Consider the following 19,496-nt stretch of genomic DNA (forward strand, 5'->3'; position numbering starts at 1 on the left):
AGATACAAAAAGATTTAAAAATTACTGGAGTCAATGGATGGAGATACAAGACACTGGTCGGGGATGAATGGAATGATGTCCCAGAGCAGGCTGCATCAAAGGCTGCAGAGCGAAGAAGAAGAAGAAGAAGAAGAAGAAGAAGAAGCTGGTGACTGTGCAGACAACAAAAATAAATAAAAACAAATATTTACAAATTTTATATCTCTAAAACACAAGTTCCAAAATTCATTTTTGTGGTTGAGAAAGGATACGTCTTATTGATATAAAAAAAAAAGAAAAAAAGTATATACATTAGTAACTTCGAATGTGATATACTTTCAAACTATACTATTATTTATATGTGAAAGGCGCGCGTGGTTAGCAAGAATAATAGGAGGCAGATTTCAGACTACCTAACAGATCAAAACAAAAATTTATATTCCGGCACTGACAATGTTGAGTGTTTATGGAAAAAGTTCAACGCAATCGTAAAATGTGTTTTAGACAGGTATGTGCTGAGTAAAACTGTGAGGGACCGGAAAAACCCACCGGGGTTCAACAACAAAGTTAGGAAACTACTGCAAAAGCAAAGAGAGCTTCATTGCAAGTTTAAACACAGCCAAAACCTCTCAGACAAAGAGAAGCTAAACGATGTCAAAGCGTAACGAGGGCTATGCGTGAAGCGTTCAGCGAATTCGAAACTAAATTCTATGTACCTAATTGACATAAAATCCTAGGAAGTTCTGGTCTGACGTTTAACCAGTAAGTGGATCGAAACAGCATATCCAGATACTCTGGGACGATAATGGCATTGAAACAGAGTATGACACGAGTAAAGCTGAAATACTAAACACCTTATTCCAAAGTTGTTTCACAGAGTAAGACCGCACAGCAGTTCCTTCTCTAAATCCTCGCACAAACGAAAAAATGGCTGACATCGAAATAAGTGTCCAAGGAATAGAAAAGCAACTGAAATCACTCAACAGAGTAAAGTCCATTGGACCTGACGGGATACCAATTCGATTCAACACAGTACGTGAAAGAACTTGCCCCCCTACTAACAGCCATGTACCGCAAGTCTCTAGAGGAACAGAAGGTTCCAAATGATTGGAAAAGAGCACAGGTAGTTACAGTTTTCAAGCAGGGTCGTCGAGCAGATGCGAAAAACTATAGGTCTACATCTCCGACATCGGTCTGTTGTAGAATTTTAGAACATGTTTTTTGCTCACGTATCATGTCATTTCTGGAAACCCAGAATCTGCTCTGTAGGAATCAACATGGATTCTGGAAACAGCTATCATGTGAGACCCAACTCGCTTTATTTGTTTGTGAGACCCAGAAAATATTATGTACAGGCTCCCAGGTATATGCCATTTTCCTTGGCTTCCGGAAGGCATTCGATACAGTTCTGCACTGTCGCCTGATAAAGTAAGAGCCTACAGAATATCAGGCCAGGTGTGTGGCTGGATTGAAGAGTTTTTAGCAAACAGCACACAGCACGTTGCTCTCAATGGAGAGACGTCTACAGATGTTAAAGTAACCTCTGACGTGCAACAAGGAGTGTTATGGGACCATTGCTTTTCGCAACATATATAAATGACCTAGTACATAATGTTGGAACTTCCATGCGGCTTTTTGCGGATGATGCTGTATTATACAGGGAAGTTGCAGCATTAGAAAATTGCGGCGAAATGCAGGAAGATCTGCAGCGGATAGCCACTTTGTGCAGGGGGTGGCAACTGACCCTTTACATAGACAAATGTAATGTACTGCGAATACATAGAAAGAAGGATCCTTTATCGTATGATAACGGAACAAACACTGGTAGCAGTTACTTCTGTAAAATATCTGGGAGTATGCGTACAGAACGATTTGAAGTGGAATGATCATATAAAATTAATTGTTGGTAAGGCGGGTGCCAGGTTGAGATTCATTGGGAAAATCCTTAGAAAATGTAGTCCATCAACAAAGGAGGTGGCCTACAAAACACTCGTTCGACCTATACTTGAGTATTGCTCATCAGTGTGGTATCCATACCAGATCGGTTTGACGGAGGAGATAGAGAAGATCCAAAGAAGAGCGGTGCATTTCGTCACAGGGATATTTGGTAAGTGTGAAAGCATTATGGAGATGTTTAGCAAACTCAAGTGGAAGACTCTGCAAGAGAGGCATTCTGCATCGTGGTGTAGCTTGCTGTCCAGCTTTCGAGAGGGTGCGTTTCTGGATGAGGTATCTAATATATTGCTTCCCCCTACTTTACCTCCCGAGGAGATCACGAATGTAAAATTAGAGAGATTCAAGTGCACACGGAGGCTTTCCAACAGTCATCCTTCCCGCGAACCATATGCGACTGGAACAGGAAAGGGAGGTAATGACAGTGGCATGTAAAGTGCCCTCCACCACACGCCGTTGGGTGGCTTGTGGAGTATTAAGTGTAGATGTAGAACTGTTGGGCCTGAATTCCAGCTTTCCCTCTCTACAGTTGCACAGTACCAACGAAATGCCAGATCCTGGCTTGCACTGGCAGTAGTTTGTGCACAATGCTCAGCCAGAGTCTTAACAATGTCTCTGGACATTGTTTGGAGGCACCCATTTCAGCACTGCTGCTTCGGTAAATGGCTGTGTTTACAAGAAATCCTCCAGATTGCTTCCCATAAGAAATGGAATGACTGATGGAGTCCAGGGACACTTGTCAGAACCTATCCTTACTCTCCCTAATGATGTGAGCCTTGGCCCTCGTGACTAGAAACGCCCTAAGGTTGTCTGCTGTCAGCATTTAAAATGTCTAAGAGCCGCACGTCTTTCTCAGGTTGTGGAACAGCACCCATCTGTCTACCAAGGTACTCGTCACCTCCTGAGATGACCTGAGGACTGTGGGATGGAAAAGTCAGTGGCATGATGGATCGCTTGTGTCATGTAGTCCACCCATCCTTTGACACTGTCGCAGTGTTCAAACACAGCCAGTTGGCTGAAACGCTGCAAACCATACATTTTGTGGGCTTAACTTCAGCTGGTGAGACATTCAATAGGTGAAGGCAGAATGGGAAGTGGTTACTGGAATGAAAGTCGTCAGTGACCTCCCACTGAACAGAGTGGGCACGAGTGGGAGAACAGAAAGAGAGGTCAATGGTTGAGAATGAACCAGTAGCAATATAGAAATGTGTGCGATTACCTGAGTCGAGGATGCACAGCTCATGAGACATCATGAGGCCCTCCAATATCTGACCCCGAGGGCAAGTATTGGGCCATTGAAGTCTCCCAGGAGGTGGAATGGTCGCGGGAGTTGTGCAACAGATCTGTGAGAGCCTCGGAGTCCAGTGCATCTTGTGGATGCAAATAGAGTGAGCAAACAGTGATCCAACAGTGCAAATGTTTGCAAAGGGGGGGGGGGGGGGGGGGGGGGAGAACAGAGGAGAGGTGGGTGTTAATGACGATTACTGCAACACCTCCCTTGGCCCTTTCCCCTAGGTCATCCTTGCGGTATAGCATATATCCCTGTAGCACAGGTACATCTGCATCTTTAAAATGTGTTTCTTATAAACAAAAGCACATGTTCCACTGTAGTGTGGAAGCCATGTCATCGGACTGGTTTTAATTTACACCTATTTTTGCACAGGGGAGGTGAAGCACTTTAAGAGTGAGGGGGAGTGGAGGGTCTGCCTGGATCCAAGGCATTTAACTCTATGATATCCTCCTCATCTGTCTGACGGGAAAGAATTACATCTGACGGCGCTCAGGACAGCTTTTGACTCAAACTTCGTGAACCTTTGACTGCACCCTGTCCCTTTGAGGTTGAGGCAGAAAGAGGCTGCCTTTCTTGTACCTACTAGATGCTCAATGCAGAACTGTTGGTCTTTCCTGTGCAGCTGCCTGGATTGCTTTGTCCTTACTCTTTTTCCCTTGACATGTACATGTGCAAGTACAGGTGCAAGTACAGGTGCTTGTGATGGCACACTAGGCGTCGTCTGTGTCGAAGCGTCTGCCTTGGTAATAGGTTTCTCCACCATGGAAGAAGAATATAAAGTGGCGAAGACGGGGTTTCGTTGCCTCATACTCTATTTTTGCTTCAGCTTATGGGATCCACTTTGTCACTTATCTTCTGTATTTTGCATTCTTCAGTAAAAACTGGGCAGTCTTGGCTCCAGACTGGGTGGTTCCCAGAGCAGTTGATGCGAGAGAATTTTCCACAGTTCTCACAGACCACTTCACCTTCACAACTCATGGTTGTATGGCCAAAACACTGGCATTTATAGCACTGCATAGGGTTTGGAATGTAAGGCCGAACATTAAGTTTAAGGAACCCAGTCAGTCATAACATGTTAACGCAGTGTCGGAGAACTGAATGTGACAATGAAAGTGGTCATCTTTTCAGTTGCTCCATTATTGCTGTGCATTCGTTGCTCCTCATTGACTATTCCCTGGGATGCCCGTTCTTACTTCAGTTCTGCTATGTTAATGTCCACAATATCTCAGCATGTGACAATGCCCTTACTGAGTAGAGATAGGTGTGCATCTCAACAATGATATAGTCATTCAGTTTCTGCAATTTCTTAAGATGGTCTACATGCTTTGACCTGTTAGTTTTGACCAACAATGTGCCATTATGCAATAGTTGGATACATTTTAATATTCCCGCAAGGCCTTCCAAACCGTTATGGATATAAAAGGGGGAAAACTTTTTCAAACATCCCCTCCTTCCTCTTTATCCACGAGTCCTGTTACTGCAGTCCAAAGTATTCTTATAATCAGGAGGACTAAACTCTCTCAGTCTTTAGGATGAATGAATACTCCCATGCCCACAGTTTACGCTGACAGGAACTGGTGGTGTTTACTAGTTCCCCAGCTCAGGAACCATGGTGTTGCCATGCCTATACCCAGCAAATCAATGCTGTGCCTGTGAGGGCTATATGTGAACTGTAGTCATTGCAAATGAGCTAAATGCAGGAAAGTTCAGCAGTACCCACTGATCTTTAACAAGATTAACACACTTGTTTTGAACAAACAAACTGTTACACACATCACAATTCATAATCACTATGTAAGCTTTACAATTATTAGCACAGTCCAGTTTGTGGAGAAAATTTATTTCCAAATAAAAACCAACAGTTGCAGCACCATGCGATATTTTGAATTGTCATTCACAATAGGGCTTTGGCATGAATTGGGGTATACCTCAGGTGTTAACACAGGTGCATCATGGCAAGAAGTCCACAGAAAGAGCTAGTAGTACAAGCACAAGCCTTTTGTACAAACTGCTGCAGCAAAAGTAAGTTGACAAATTAGAAAGCAATGAATGGTGAAAACCACAGTTAGTACAATAGAGAACTGCACTACAGCTACATCTGGGCTAGAATGAATCTCCTGAGCCACTGCATAAGTGAAGACAATCTAAAATCCATAAGGTTCAAAGTATATCTATGAGAAGTCTCACAGGAAACTAACAGGAGTGCACACCCATAAAGAAGTGAAGCAACAACCATCTATTTTCATCAAAAGGCTAAGAAAGATATGTGGATCATCAGTGGTGAAGTGTTAATTTTGGAATTTGTTACAGAAAAGTACTTTGGTTTGTGTATTCAGTGTTGGGCGAACTCTGTACCTCCAGTATTCATGTTTGTTATTGTGTTCCTCAAAAACTATTATACTTCATAAGAAATTTTTCCAATGTTAACGTGGGGACCATGACACTTACGAACAGCTGAAACAGCAGGACAGGTTGGCAAGTAGTGCTAATTAAGCGTAATTATATTACAAACTGTCATACTAAGAAAATGTACTCCTCTCAAATTGGCTGACAATGTGGTTTTGTCATTCAGGCACCAGGTCCTGTATTACACACATTTGTGTGTTATTTCACAGTAGAGTGTCTAAATTGGTAGCTTCTACATCATGGTAAAGCACAAAAAATTATCTCCAGTTTTACAGAAAAATAAGTTCACAACATTATAGCAAAGTTCTTACCTGATACCACTGGCGAACAACCTTTCTGTTCAACACTGTTGATTTTGAGAGAGTAGCACTCGCACATCTGAGGGTAAATGGTCTGTGCATGTAATACAGAGCTCTTATTACTCTGGCTCTCAGCCCATACCGTTGAACCATTGATTCTGGTTGCAGCTTTTCAGGTAAAGGAGTGCCTGGTTTGTAGTATCTGTTGACAGAGGAAGTGCATTGATTACAGTGTGTGGCATTTTTGTCTATTAATCACAAGGTTCAAAATGTCATAAAAATCACAGCAATACAAAAATAATCAACAAAAAATGTTCTTGATATGGTACTTAAACAAATTAAAGTGACAGCAGACTGAATGAAAAATGGAAACTTTCCCATCTATATAACTGGAATATTTTTCTTAAAAATACAGTGAGACTAAAGCAACAGAGTTTGAAAGGCAGAGTGTCCTACAGAGTCATGGAGTGGCAAATGTATGAAAAGCTAATTAATTATTTACAATCAAAGACATTGCTGACAGCAAGTGCTGCAGCAACAAGACTGAAGTAAAAGGAATAAAAATAAACAAATCCTAAGTTATTAGGCCTTGATAGATGTTAGTTGCACTGATGATTTGATGAAATGATTCCCACTTGGCATCACGAGATCTGTCACACCTGACAGCACTTTATTTTTGTGTGACAGAAACCAGGAATACCTCCATTCTCTACATATTCACCTTTCAGTGCAACATTTTTCTCAATGGTGGACGACTTGGCAGAAGACACCTTAGTTGTAGAGGTCTGTATTTTGGCTGCTCAGAAAACACACAGTTATCATATTAGAAATGCCCAACACACAAGTTTCTTCATTAAAAAAAAAAGACATTTTCTAGTTTTGCAGCATTAATTTTATTTCTTCACAACTAGTTTCAGCCTTTCAGACCATTCTCAAGTGATTTTGTGGTTCTCCAATAGAAAACGTTGCCTTACATATTGCAATGTTTGTTCATTCATAAATGCTGTCTTGTGAACAAACATGAATAGAAAACAAATTTAAAAACACTCTCATTCCAATATATAAAGCATTGTTTTCTACTGCAGAACCATAAAACAATTTAGAATGATCGAGAAGCCCGAGACTAGTTGCGAACAAATAAAATTGATAAAGAAAAAGTAGAAAATGCCACTTTCTTCTAATAAATTCATTGCCATGGTCCCCACTATGTAGAAAATAGTTTCTCCACTGGGGAAAGAGGAAGACATCAATAGATCAAGTTCCATGAGAGCACAAGGAGCAAGGTAACATTTGATAGCCCAAAGAAAAAGCATGTGCAGCTATGTACTGTGCAAAATGAGTTGGGGGTTTGATGTAGCATGAAAACAACACATTGTACAGCTTCTGGTGTTTCTTTGTCTTGATACCCTCCCGCAACACTGTTAGCAAATTACAGCAGTATGACCCAGTGACAAGTGTGCCCCTTACGAGTACAATCTGTTAGCAACACACCGTGACAGCCCCAGGAAACATTCATCATTATCTTTGTTCAATGATACCCGGATCTTTCACTTTTTCTGCAGCTGTAAATCCACACATTTGCACTACTCGTTTAGCTTCTTTGTGTTGAGGTCTATGGTGATAAGGTAGAAAGCAACTCGTCTGAATTGGCCTGATACAACTGCAACACTCGTGCAGTGTCTTGGTTTAGAAGTTTTTATGAATGGAAGTGAGCTGTTGTGGAACCAAATTTTTCCACTATTGTATCAATTGTGATTATGCTGTTCTCGAGCATTAGGGAATCCACTTGATTTGTAATGTTCGTTTCTCACAAGCGATGGTGTCCTATTTTATTCTTCATCACTCAGACTTGTTTGATCACACAAAGTATCAAAACACAGTGAAAATTTGTTATACTCTTCCACCAACTCAACACACATTGCTGCAGTATTTCTCCCTGTCAGGTGCAGAAAACAAATTACTGCTCAATAATCCACTTTATCAATAGTCTGGCTCATTTTGTTTCAGCTCATCTTGCAACATGCTGCGGTACTGTGTTCTCAACACTTCAATGTGTACATGAACTGCAGACAGGTGCTGCACCTGGTGAGCAATGACAACTAATCACACACATGCATGGTGTATGTAGTATCCGCCAGCGTGCTGACCGTGTGTAGAATGGGGAGGGCACGCAATCCGAGTTTGATCAAGGGCTGATTGTGATGGCCTGGAGGCTCAGCACAAGCATTCCGAAAAATGCATGACTTTAAGAGTCTTCAAGGAGTGCTGTGGTGTCTTCAACATGTGGTGAAACCACTCCAGAATCATCGGTTTGGCCAGCCGCGCCTCATTACAGATGTTGAACATTGTAGGCTGGGCAAACTGGTAAAACAGGGCAGGCGGCAAACTGTAGCACCACTAACCAACATCAGACTTTAATGCAGGGCAGAGTACAAGCGTGTCCGTACACACTGTGCACCAAAAACTCCTAACAATGAGTGTCCTCAGCAAATGATCCCTGCATTTGCCAATGTTAAAAGTACGACATCGGCAACTATGACTGAGATGGGCACATGACAATTGGCACTGGATGTTGGCACAGTGGCAGAGTGTTATGTGCTATGATGAATCTCAACTTTCATAATGCCAATGGGAGTCCTCTTCCAGGGGAAAGCTCCTTGATACCTGTACTGCAGGTTGGGGACAAGCTGGCAGCAGTTTCCTTATGATCTGAACATTCACGTGGACATCCATGGGTCCTGTGGAGCTCGTGCAAAGAACTATGATGGTCAAGTAGTATTGTCCCTTCATGACAATCATATTTCCCAATGGCAGTGGCATTTTTTCAACAAAATTATGTGCCATTTAAAAAGCCCAGGAATATGATGGAGTGGTTCAAGGAACACTGTGGCAAGCTCCCATTGATGTGATGGCACCCAGAGCGCCAGATCTGAACCTAATGTAACACATTTGGGATGTGACTGAATTATCCATGCCAAAGGTGGACACACCAGCTCTTAGGTAGAGGGTCATAACGTTCTGGCTGATCAGTGCATTTCTTTGAGGATGTTAATTACATAACTTTGTGACTACCTCCCATACTGGCATATATCTCTTACCAGTTGACAGATGAATGGTTGGTTGGTTTCTTTGTTTGAAGGTGGGAGAAGGGACCAAACTATGAGGCCATCGGTCCCTTGTTCCTAATAAAACAATGCAGTAAGTGTGAGAATAAAACAGACGAAACATGTAACACAAAGTGGAAAGCGTAACACAAAGTGGAAAGAAAGGAAAAGCCACAAGGGCAAAGAAAAGGCAATGAACACAAAGGAGCAAAAGAGGACAAGAAAACAACAGAGAGATGCTAGAAACAGAAGAGAGTAAAAGATGAAAGCAGATTACAGTGGCTGGCCAACCATGAGAATAAAAAGGGAAAGCCACCAACTCTGGAACACATTAAAATCCTCCACCCTAAAAGCACTAGGGTGGAGGACAAATCACTAGGGTGGAGGACACAGAGGTATAAAGGACACGTGCTAAAACCTACATAGAAGTATGAAACCCGCTCTCACGGATAAAACGTAAAACTAAAGCTGCTGTGGAGGCATTGTCGCCCAACACCGAAGGCAGGGTGCTGGGAAAGTTAAAAGTCTGCCGCTGAGCTGCTAAAAGTGGGCAGCACAGCAAGAGGTGGACGAATGTCACTTGGGAGCCATGGCAACACTGAGGTGGGTCCTCGCGAAGGAGTAGGTAACCATGCGGTAGCCACGTATGGCCAATGCGGAACCGGAAGAAGACAACTGATTCCCTGCGAGAGGCCTGCATGGAAGACTTCCATACATTCATAGTCTCCTTAATGACACACAGTTTGTTGTGCATGCTGTTAAGCCATTCCACGTCCCAAGGCCGGAAAACCCTGTGGTGTAAGACTGAACGCAGGTCAGCTTCGGAGATGTCTACCACGAGAAGCGGTTTCTGCATCGCCTTTTTGGCCAGCCTGTCGGCAAATTCGTTGCCGGCTATTCGGCCATGTCCTGGGGCCCACACGAACACCACGGTACAGCAGGACTGTTCCAGGGCATAGATGGACTCCTGAGTGGATGCTACAAGAGGGTGGCGGGGGTAGCACTGGTCGATAGCCTGTAGGCTGCTCAATGAGTCAGTACACAGGAGAAATGACTAGGCAGGGCATGAGCGGATGTACTCAAGAGCACGAGATATGGCTGGCCAGCTCTGCAGTGAAAACACTGCAGTCAACTGGCAAGGAGTGCTGCTCAATATGTCCTCCATGAACATATACGAAGCCTACATATACGAAGCCTACATGTCCATCCGCCATTGAGCCATCGGTGTAAACCACTTCAGAGCCCCAGAACACATCAAGAATTGATAAGGAAGTGACAGCGGAGAGCAGCAGGGTTAATGGAGTCCTTAGGGCCATGCAAAAGGTCCAGACGAAGCTGCAGCCGAGGTACACACCATGGAGGTGTACGTGAACGGACCACAAGAAGAGGTGGTAAAGGGAAGGACTCCAGTTTGGAGAGAAGGGACCGCACACGAACCGCAATCGTTATCCCCGAACTGGGCCGCCGATGCGGGAGATAGACTGCCGCGGGTGGGAAAAGGAGATGTAATTCGGATGCTCAGGGGAACTATGAATGTGTGCTGCGTAACTGACGAGCAGTTGCGCACATCTGATCTGCAGTGGAGGAACACCAGCCTCCACCAGTACCCTGGTCACCGGACTCGTCCTAAAAGCTTCAGCAACTAATCGAACCCCACAGTGGTGCACAGGGTCGAGTGAATGCCATGCTGAAGGTGCTTAGATGATGATCCGCGCAGTGGTTGGCCAAGATGCGTCGCTACTCCAGAAATCATTGCATAAGTACACAAAATGGTTATGGAGGATCATCGATTGAAAGTGTGTGAAATTGCTCATGCTTGCCACATGTCATCTGAAAGGATATATCACATTTTAACCAAAGAATTAGAAATGAAAAAACATCTGGAAGATGGGTGCTGCAACTCTTGACGCTGGATCAAAAACATGTGCAGTCGCCATGGCAAAATTACACAAACTAAGGTATGAATAGTTGCCACAGCCACCTTCTTCACCTGATATGGCTCTTTCAGACTTCTATCTCCTCCCAAAACTGAAAATTTTTCTTGGTGGACGAAGATTCACTTTAAACGGAGAATTGATAGCTGGAGTTTACAACTATTTTGCAGGCCTGGAGGAAACTCATTTTCGAGATGGGATTCAAGGCACTGGAAGTCTACAAGGAGACCACATTGAGAAATAAAAAAGCTTTAATGATTCAAGTACTTTTTTTCTATTCTGTTCTGAGAACTTTTCAAACCACCCTCATACATCACATCTACCAGTTTCTGTCCCATTCATTCAGATAATTCCTTTGTGGCATGTCATTTTTTTTCATACAGCATATTTATAAAAAGGATGCTTGTATGCCAGCTACATTATTTTACAAAATATTATCCTTCCTTTTCAGTGCACTTGGTCCTGCAGTTCACAGGCTTAAATAATTCTGCAATGAAGGTATTCAAATGGTTATGAAGCCATCATTGCACAGCTCTTTGCACCTCCACATCTGAGGAAAATCAAGTACCTCGTGACGCATCCCTGAGTGGCCCAAACAAATGAAAGTTGAAGCGAGTCAGATCTGTGCTGCAAGGAGAGTGTTCCAGCAGCTCAAAACTCAATTTCTTGATGGTTTCAATGGCATGGTGAGCTATGTGCAGGAGGCCTGTCATGCAACAGCATGCTTTCTTTGACACCAGACCTTGCTGTTTGCTACAAACTCCCAGCTTTAGCCTGTATTCCAACAATTCACTAAGGTCTCATTGTTGGTGGTTGTTCCCTTTCTCGTGTACCCTTCCAGAACAGGCCCATTTGCACTTCAAAAAATAGTTAGCATAATCTTTCCTAACAATGGCCACATCTTGAAGTTTTTCTCTTTGGTGATCTGCCGTGTTTACACTCCATACTCCGGTGTTTTGATTCTGGCTTATAGCAGTGAACCCCTACTTCATCACCAGTAACTACCATGGTCAAAAAGAGTCATCTTCCCCACTGATAAGTTAGAATAAGCATTGGCATATGTCAACATCTGACCCGATTTCTTCAGTAAGTTGTCTTGGTATCCACTGCTCAGAAATTTCATGGGAGCAGAATGATTTGATATGCAGAAACATGAATAACTGACAAATTGCATTCTGATCTTCATACAGGCCTAAAACCTGGTGTGATGGTACGGATGTGCCACTGGGTATACAACATGATCACATCTGGCTCACACAGCCAGTAATCTGGAAAGTAGGCATTGCATTCCTCATGTGTGAAGACTGGTAGTTATATCCTTTCTTCGAGATCTGTGACATTATGCAAGGAAGCAGTCAAACAAAACGAGACAGAGGGGAAGTACATAAACTGTTTATAATTTCAAAAATAATTCCCATGACTGCAAATACATTTATTTATTCGTCTCGCAGTGGAACTGTACTGTCTTAAGCTGGTGCCAGCACACAAGGTGGCAAAGAGATTGCACAGGGTGTATACGACCCGTGACATACGGAAGATCCAGGAAAAACCTGGGAATTTTTTCATGTGGGAAAACCAAAAAAACTCCGGAATTTTTCAGTGTCTTAGTTTTCAGTCAAATTTTTATAATTTTGACTGGTAAGAACTGATACTCAAACAAAGAGTATTACTGTATCCCACTACTACAGAAAAATAATTGAACAATAAAACAAACAAGAGGAAAAAATGAAAACAAATTGCAAAGGAAATGCACCACATACAACAACCCACAGTGCTCATACAAGCGTCTGCCAACAGCGAAATGTGTCAAAGGCTTTAGGAAGACTAGGCAATGCTCCATAATAACAAATTGCCACCAATGAGCATGAAGTTACAACTGTTTACATTAGATTCGTTTTAGCAGTTACGAACGGGCTCATGCACATATGCAGTTGGCTACAAGAATGTGGCTGTTGGCTGTGCAAGCAGTAGCAGCAAGCAGCCAGATGCTACTGGGAAAATGGGGTGCCAAATTCATATTCTTGAGTGAAAATAAAAATTTCACAAAGCACCTAGCATCCAGTGCATGTCTGTGATTCGAATATTCATATGATTTTGAAATGCATCCATGTTGGTTTTTAAACATTTTTGAACACATTTTACGCCGACTTCCGAATCAACCGTACGCCGACTTCCGAATCAACCGTACGCCGACTTCCGAATCAACCGTACGCCGACTTCCGAATCAACCGTACGCCGACTTCCGAATCAACCGTACGCCGACTTCCGAATCAACCGTACGCCGACTTCCGAATCAACCGTACGCCGACTTCCGAATCAACCGTACGCCGACTTCCGAATCAACCGTACGCCGACTTCCGAATCAACCGTACGCCGACTTCCGAATCAACCGTACGCCGACTTCCGAATCAACCGTACGCCGACTTCCGAATCAACCGTACGCCGACTTCCGAATCAACCGTACGCCGACTTCCGAATCAACCGTACGCCGACTTCCGAATCAACCGTACGCCGACTTCCGAATCAACCGTACGCCGACTTCCGAATCAACCGTACGCCGACTTCCGAATCAACCGTACGCCGACTTCCGAATCAACCGTACGCCGACTTCCGAATCAACCGTAAGTTGACTTCCGAATCAACCGTAAGTTGACTTCCGAATCAATCGTACGCTGATTTGCGAATGCGTGCGTAGTGTACATGATGTCTGTCAGGACAATCCTCGTCACATCTAGAAATAAACTTTCTAGAGACAAAGGAGGACAGGGCTACATGAGCTGAGTGGAGTAAAGCCGAACGAATGAATGCCAATCGCTGTCTAATTATGTGGTTGATTTGGTTTGCAAATGATCAGCATTGTTATAATCACTAGTGAAACCCATACATTCAGAATACCAGAATGGAAATAAATGACTAACAGGAATAACAGGTGAGAAAAATTATGAATTATCGTCTCGGTGTATCCAAGAAAATGAAATTTTGACAGAAAAGTTCTGGCCAGATCGCTACACTAGTAAAGACCAGTTGTACAGTCCCCGGCTAGCAGCCACGTAAGTTCTATTCTGGAAGTAACACGGAAAATGTGTTATAACATGTATCAACGCCTAATCTGAGAATAATGGTGGGATAACTAAACCAGTGATTCTGGCAGGGTTAGTGTAGTTAATCGGCGAACAAATTTTGACAATGGCAGGAATAGCTACAGAATTGGTGATAAGATTGATTGCTGGAACAATAAGGGGAAGAAACTGGGAGATCACACAAATTATGGAAGAATTAGACTACTCAAAATTTATATAAAAATTTTTTTATAGTACCTTTTTACCTCATGCCGGAGAAACTGTTGCTTATGAATGAAATGCTAAACTATTTTCTAACAAAGCTTTTTGCTTGTAGTAGGCCTAATAGGCATTTCATAAGGGTACTTCGTGAATTATATGGTCATTTTATAAAAATGACCTTTGTGCCAAAACAGTCTCGTTTATTTGGCGAGTGCTACAAGATTGCTGCATTAGAAAGGCCTGTGTAGTTTTAACTAGCAGTCAGTGACAAAATAGACTTAATCAGATCTAGAAACCACACCACTCTTGGGTATTTATTAGATAACGACATTTCGATTTTTCATGTAGCAAAATGTTTGATGAACTTGGATGAGGTAATAGATTCTTTCACAGAAAGTAAAGCATGCGATGTAAACCTGTTTCAAGATTGGAGAGAAAAAAAAATGTTAGGAGCTAAGGATTGAAGAAATGTGTAATTTCTTGCTTGTCTCTTGTCTTTGTTGGTTTTATGTATCCTATATTTAATTTTATGTCACACAAAACAGCAAGTTATAAACTAATAGACAATAAATAGTGCAAATTTTCTGGAAAGTTCTTGTTCTCCCAATTACAAATAATCCGATCCGCTATTAATTGCGAGATATTTTTTTAAAGAGGGGGCAGGCTGTCGAAACTGGCCGACTGGGAGCAGGAGAGGCACCACAGTCCTGAATATAGTTTGATGGCACCCATTACAAAATATACACGTTTCAATTCCTCAGAGCGAAATACAGTGATGTGTGGTAGAAGAATGCTGTATGAAGAGGCATGGCACTGCAGTTTGGCACACGTAAGACCAAATAACATGTCTTACATTTCCTCGAACAAATGTTTTATGCTTCAGACTTTTCAGAAAGATGTGCGCTATAAGATGAACACATTTTTGAAAATTATTTTTTTTTAGTATTGACCAAGTTAGCAAATATTGTCAGTCCGGGGCTGATGCGCAGAGCAGTCCGAGTTTTAGTCTTCTCATGACCCATTTTAACATTTAGCGATTTTGCTGTTTCCCCTTCATTTATTCTCATGCGAAATGAAAACAAAACATACATCTTTGGACAGGAGCTATCAAGTTAATTAAAATACATTCACATAATTACAGAAGGTTAAAATAGGTTCTTAGTTTCAGATTTTATTTTATTTCGACCTTTCTGAGAGTGTAGCATTAATCGCCTTGCTGAAAAATGACGTTATTTTTATCTGTTTGCTAAAGAATTCGATTTTTATTAACCTTTTCTGCAGAGGTAGTCAATGTATTTGAAACGAAATGTTTAATTCCACAATACTGGCTAGTTTCAACTGTTCACTACATTTCAAGTGCATGTTTTCATCTTCTAGCACATGTGGCATTACGTCATAATAAAGGACCAAACATGAGGTAGTACAGTACTGGTGTTCCAAGATAATTTACATCCCAAAAACCACACAGAAAAACTTAGTATCAGGTCAAGGTCTACTTCATTGGGGATCTGAACATAAAAATGTGCACTTTCAGTGAGTCACAAAAATATTCCTCTAGCTGCATATCTTTTAGAAAAGAAAGTCTGTGTAACATGAAAAGAAGTGTATACAAAATCTAAAGAGCCAGTCATGTAAGAACTACCTCGGTAAGTCATTTTTGTTGAAAAGCAAGGAAAGAAATACACCCAAAGCGACAGCAAGGTTAACAAAATAGAAAATATGGTACAAGAGCTAGTTTATAAATTACTCATCCACGATCTGAACATGCTGAAATTCTGCATACATTGATTAAACTATAACGCTGACCCACGGCACACTAGATTCAACCATGCCAGCCCCACTCTTTCGCCTATTATGGTTCTGAACGGCACCAATACAGTGCAATTAGCACCATGGGCTGTGAGGGTAGCGAGACGAGACTGACTGAAAGGAAACTTATTCTGCGCTTACATGATGAGTAAAAATCTTTTCACGAGTTCACTAAAGTAGTCAGTAGACCTAGATCGATGGTTCAGTCGATAATAGATCGATTTTGCACAACAAAATCATTAAGAAATCGACCACTTACAGGACGCCCTCACACTCTGATGCAGACGTGAGGTTTATCATGAGGAAAATGAATAAGAAACCTAAAATCAGTGCTGCTAAGTTGTCTGGGGAGTTAGTCTAGGGGAAAGAAGGTATGTGCCAACACATTCAGAAATACCTTCGAAACGTATGGGTATCATTGCCAGGTAGGACGCAAGAAATTTTGGGTCAGTGAGCAGAATCAAAAGAAATCTCTTCATTTTGTGTTGGAACATAGATTCAAAACTGAAGTCTTCTGGAATTGAGTAGTATTTTCTGATGAGAACAAACATAACTTATTTGGGTCAGATGACAGGCAAATGGTGTGGCACAAAATTTCATTTTTCAACAAGATAACGACCCAAACCATATGGCTCTAAATACAAGGCTGTGGCTCCTGTTCAATACCCCAAAACAACTTAACACCCCTCCTCAGAGCCCTCACATTAATCCTATTGAACATCTCTGGAAAGAACAGGAAGATAGTATCTCGAGAAGACATTTTCAATAAGAGAGACCTAAAAGAAACACTTCAAAAAGAATGGGACAAAATTCCAGCCTCTATGGCAGCAAACTTCATCAAGTCAATGCCCAGACGACTACAAGCAGTAACAGCTGCAAAGCAAAACCCCACTAAATATTGATTTTTGTAATTGAAATCATATTTTCACATTAAAAAAATGTGAGTGGATGAATACTTTTTGAAGCAGCCCTTGAATAAATTCTCCATTTTGTCAAATTTGATGTTGCTATGGATGTATTTATTTCCTTGTCCATCAATAAAAATGCCTTATCAAGCTTCGTTGCATATGACTGGATGTTCACATTTTATGTTCCCTTCCTTTCACGTGACATGTACTTAATTTAAAAAAAAAATTACAACGAGATGAAAACTTTTTGGACTCCCTGTATGTACGTACGTACGTACTTACATACATACATACATACATACATACATACATACAGGCTTCCTGCGTCATGATAGCTGTGCAAGCACAGTGACGCCTGTTATCTGGCACACTCTGGCAACTGCTCAAATGAACCTATTTCTAACTGGTCGCGGGAAAATATTGCAAATGGTTGTTTGTAAACGCTACTTTCAAAGTTGAGCTATGTGCAAGAGTGTACCATAAATTTCTTAAATCACACAGCGTTTGACTCATTTAAAAATAAACTCTTTGCTGTCGAGTCATTTAGAAGAAATTCAGACCCTGAAGATCAGACAATTTTACTGGCAAATTTGTGTAGTATATCTTAAAGTGTATCACACGCAAAAAAGATCAACATTATATGCGAAAGCTTAGCTTCTCTTGCAGCTTATTAAACTTAGAGACCAATATTATATGTAAAATCTTTGCTTTTCTTGTAGCAACACTATGTATATTAATTTTAACCATTAAATTTCCCTGTGTGTGTTCGTTCTATTTAACAGTGACGTTGCTGTTGACTGATTACATTACATGTCCTATGCTCTGAATATCTGCTGTCATTGGCTGACGTGATCACATGACATGAGCTATGTCTGGCTTACAGAAGCGCATCGCAACCTGGATTTCAATGATTCGGAAAGTAACATGTGATGTTTGGTGGAGTTCAAACGCTTACTTTCGTAATACAAAAATACGCAATGGACATGTTGCTGCACATCAAAGATATTTCCACAATGTGTCTTTTTTCCCAAGTTTTGTTTTCTAAAGTAACGGGAAATTCTACGCCCATACTAAAACCATGACCATTCAAAGGATTGATAAGTTTTGCAGTTTTGAGGGAAAATATACTGTCACATAACATGAAGAAAGTTTTTTTCCACCTGGGAAAAAGTGTATTTTTAACCGAGAAACCGGGGATTTTTTTTCCTTGTCCACGTATACACCCTGTTGCAAGAAGATTGATATAGGTCAAAAACAGACTTGCAAGAAATGCACTGCCAACGACCTCTTGACTGCCAGTATTTAGATCGCTGACACAGACTGAAGGGCCCAGTCATTGAGTGAGTCAATGAGTCGAGTCACCAGTCGCAGCCCACTGGGAGTCGCAGTTGCAGTTAGCTCAGCCTCTAGATCAGAGTCATTCAGTACTTAGTGACCAGAGTAGTGTACATAGTGAATGTGTACTTCACCAGCAGCGAGGCAAATGTGGACTATTACAGAGAGCTTGTACCACAACACCTGGGCTATCTTAAGTTAAGTAACTTCTTATGAATAAAGAACCCTGTTAATACATGCATGTAGTTTGTGTTATAGAGGAGTATACCGGCCACCAAACAACATCCTCTCCTTGCTTCCTATAGTACAAGCCTACAGTACAGTGACAATATGACACAAAAGGAACAAATGTTTTACTGCCCCTTATAGTTCAACAAGATAACGCAAGATTGCATGTTGCCCATTGTGTCCTAATCTAGTACAATACATGGAGTGTTGCCCTCACCAGCGCATTTTCCAAATATCTCACCCATAGAAAACATCTGGTCACAAGTTGCTGAGACACTGACAGCACTTGCTAGATACAACGTCTGATGAACTCTAGCATAATGCTGAAGCAACACGGAATGATGCCCCCGTATCTGTTACCAACACTCAGTTCAACTTCATGGTTAGCTGGATTAGAGTGAGTCACTGTGGCTGCCAGAGGTAGCAGCTGTGTGTATTAAGTGTCACACATTGTATACCCACATATCATCTACAAATTTTTATCATGCAGTTTTCCTCTAATACTGTATAACCACAGTAAGTGAAATTTCACAACTTTCTACCTTTCCTGGTGTTACAATTTCAGCATATTAAAAGGGATAGTAAAGTACAAAGAATAACCAGTACTGAGGAAGTGACCAAGTAGCGCTGTTGAATGGCAGTAGCAGAAAGAAAAGTGTTGTGTTTTGTTTTATGGTGAAAAAACAACTAGGGTCTTAAGCGTCCATGTCAAAACTGTAAAAAAATAAGACAAAGAGGGGTGTTAGAAACAACTACACATTAATCCTAATCGACGGAAGAAACGACAGCCAAAAACAGCTATGTGGAGAAAGGTATGTAAAATACATCAAAGAAATGTAGGTCCAGAAGTAAAAATTAAATGGTGTACACTAAAATGGCCAATAACTCAGACGGCAAACACAAATGGGGACATAAGCCGATTTAAAAAAAAAAAAAAAAGGCCGGGGGGGGGGGGGGGGGGGCACATTC

General features: G+C 41.7%; 1 protein-coding gene across 1 annotated transcript in view; it reads right to left on the reverse strand.

Annotated features, from left to right (window-relative positions):
* The window catches only part of LOC126298996 (transmembrane protein 183-like), a 178,081-nt gene that overhangs the window by 46,520 nt on the left and 112,065 nt on the right, over positions 1–19,496 (reverse strand). Inside the window, exon 5 of the mRNA XM_049990622.1 lies at positions 5,941–6,130. Within this exon, the coding sequence (XP_049846579.1) occupies positions 5,941–6,130 (190 nt within the window). The remainder of the gene's footprint in view (positions 1–5,940; positions 6,131–19,496) is intronic.

The sequence above is a fragment of the Schistocerca gregaria genome, chromosome X, assembly GCF_023897955.1.
Source record: "Schistocerca gregaria isolate iqSchGreg1 chromosome X, iqSchGreg1.2, whole genome shotgun sequence".
Classification (NCBI taxonomy): domain Eukaryota; kingdom Metazoa; phylum Arthropoda; class Insecta; order Orthoptera; family Acrididae; genus Schistocerca; species Schistocerca gregaria.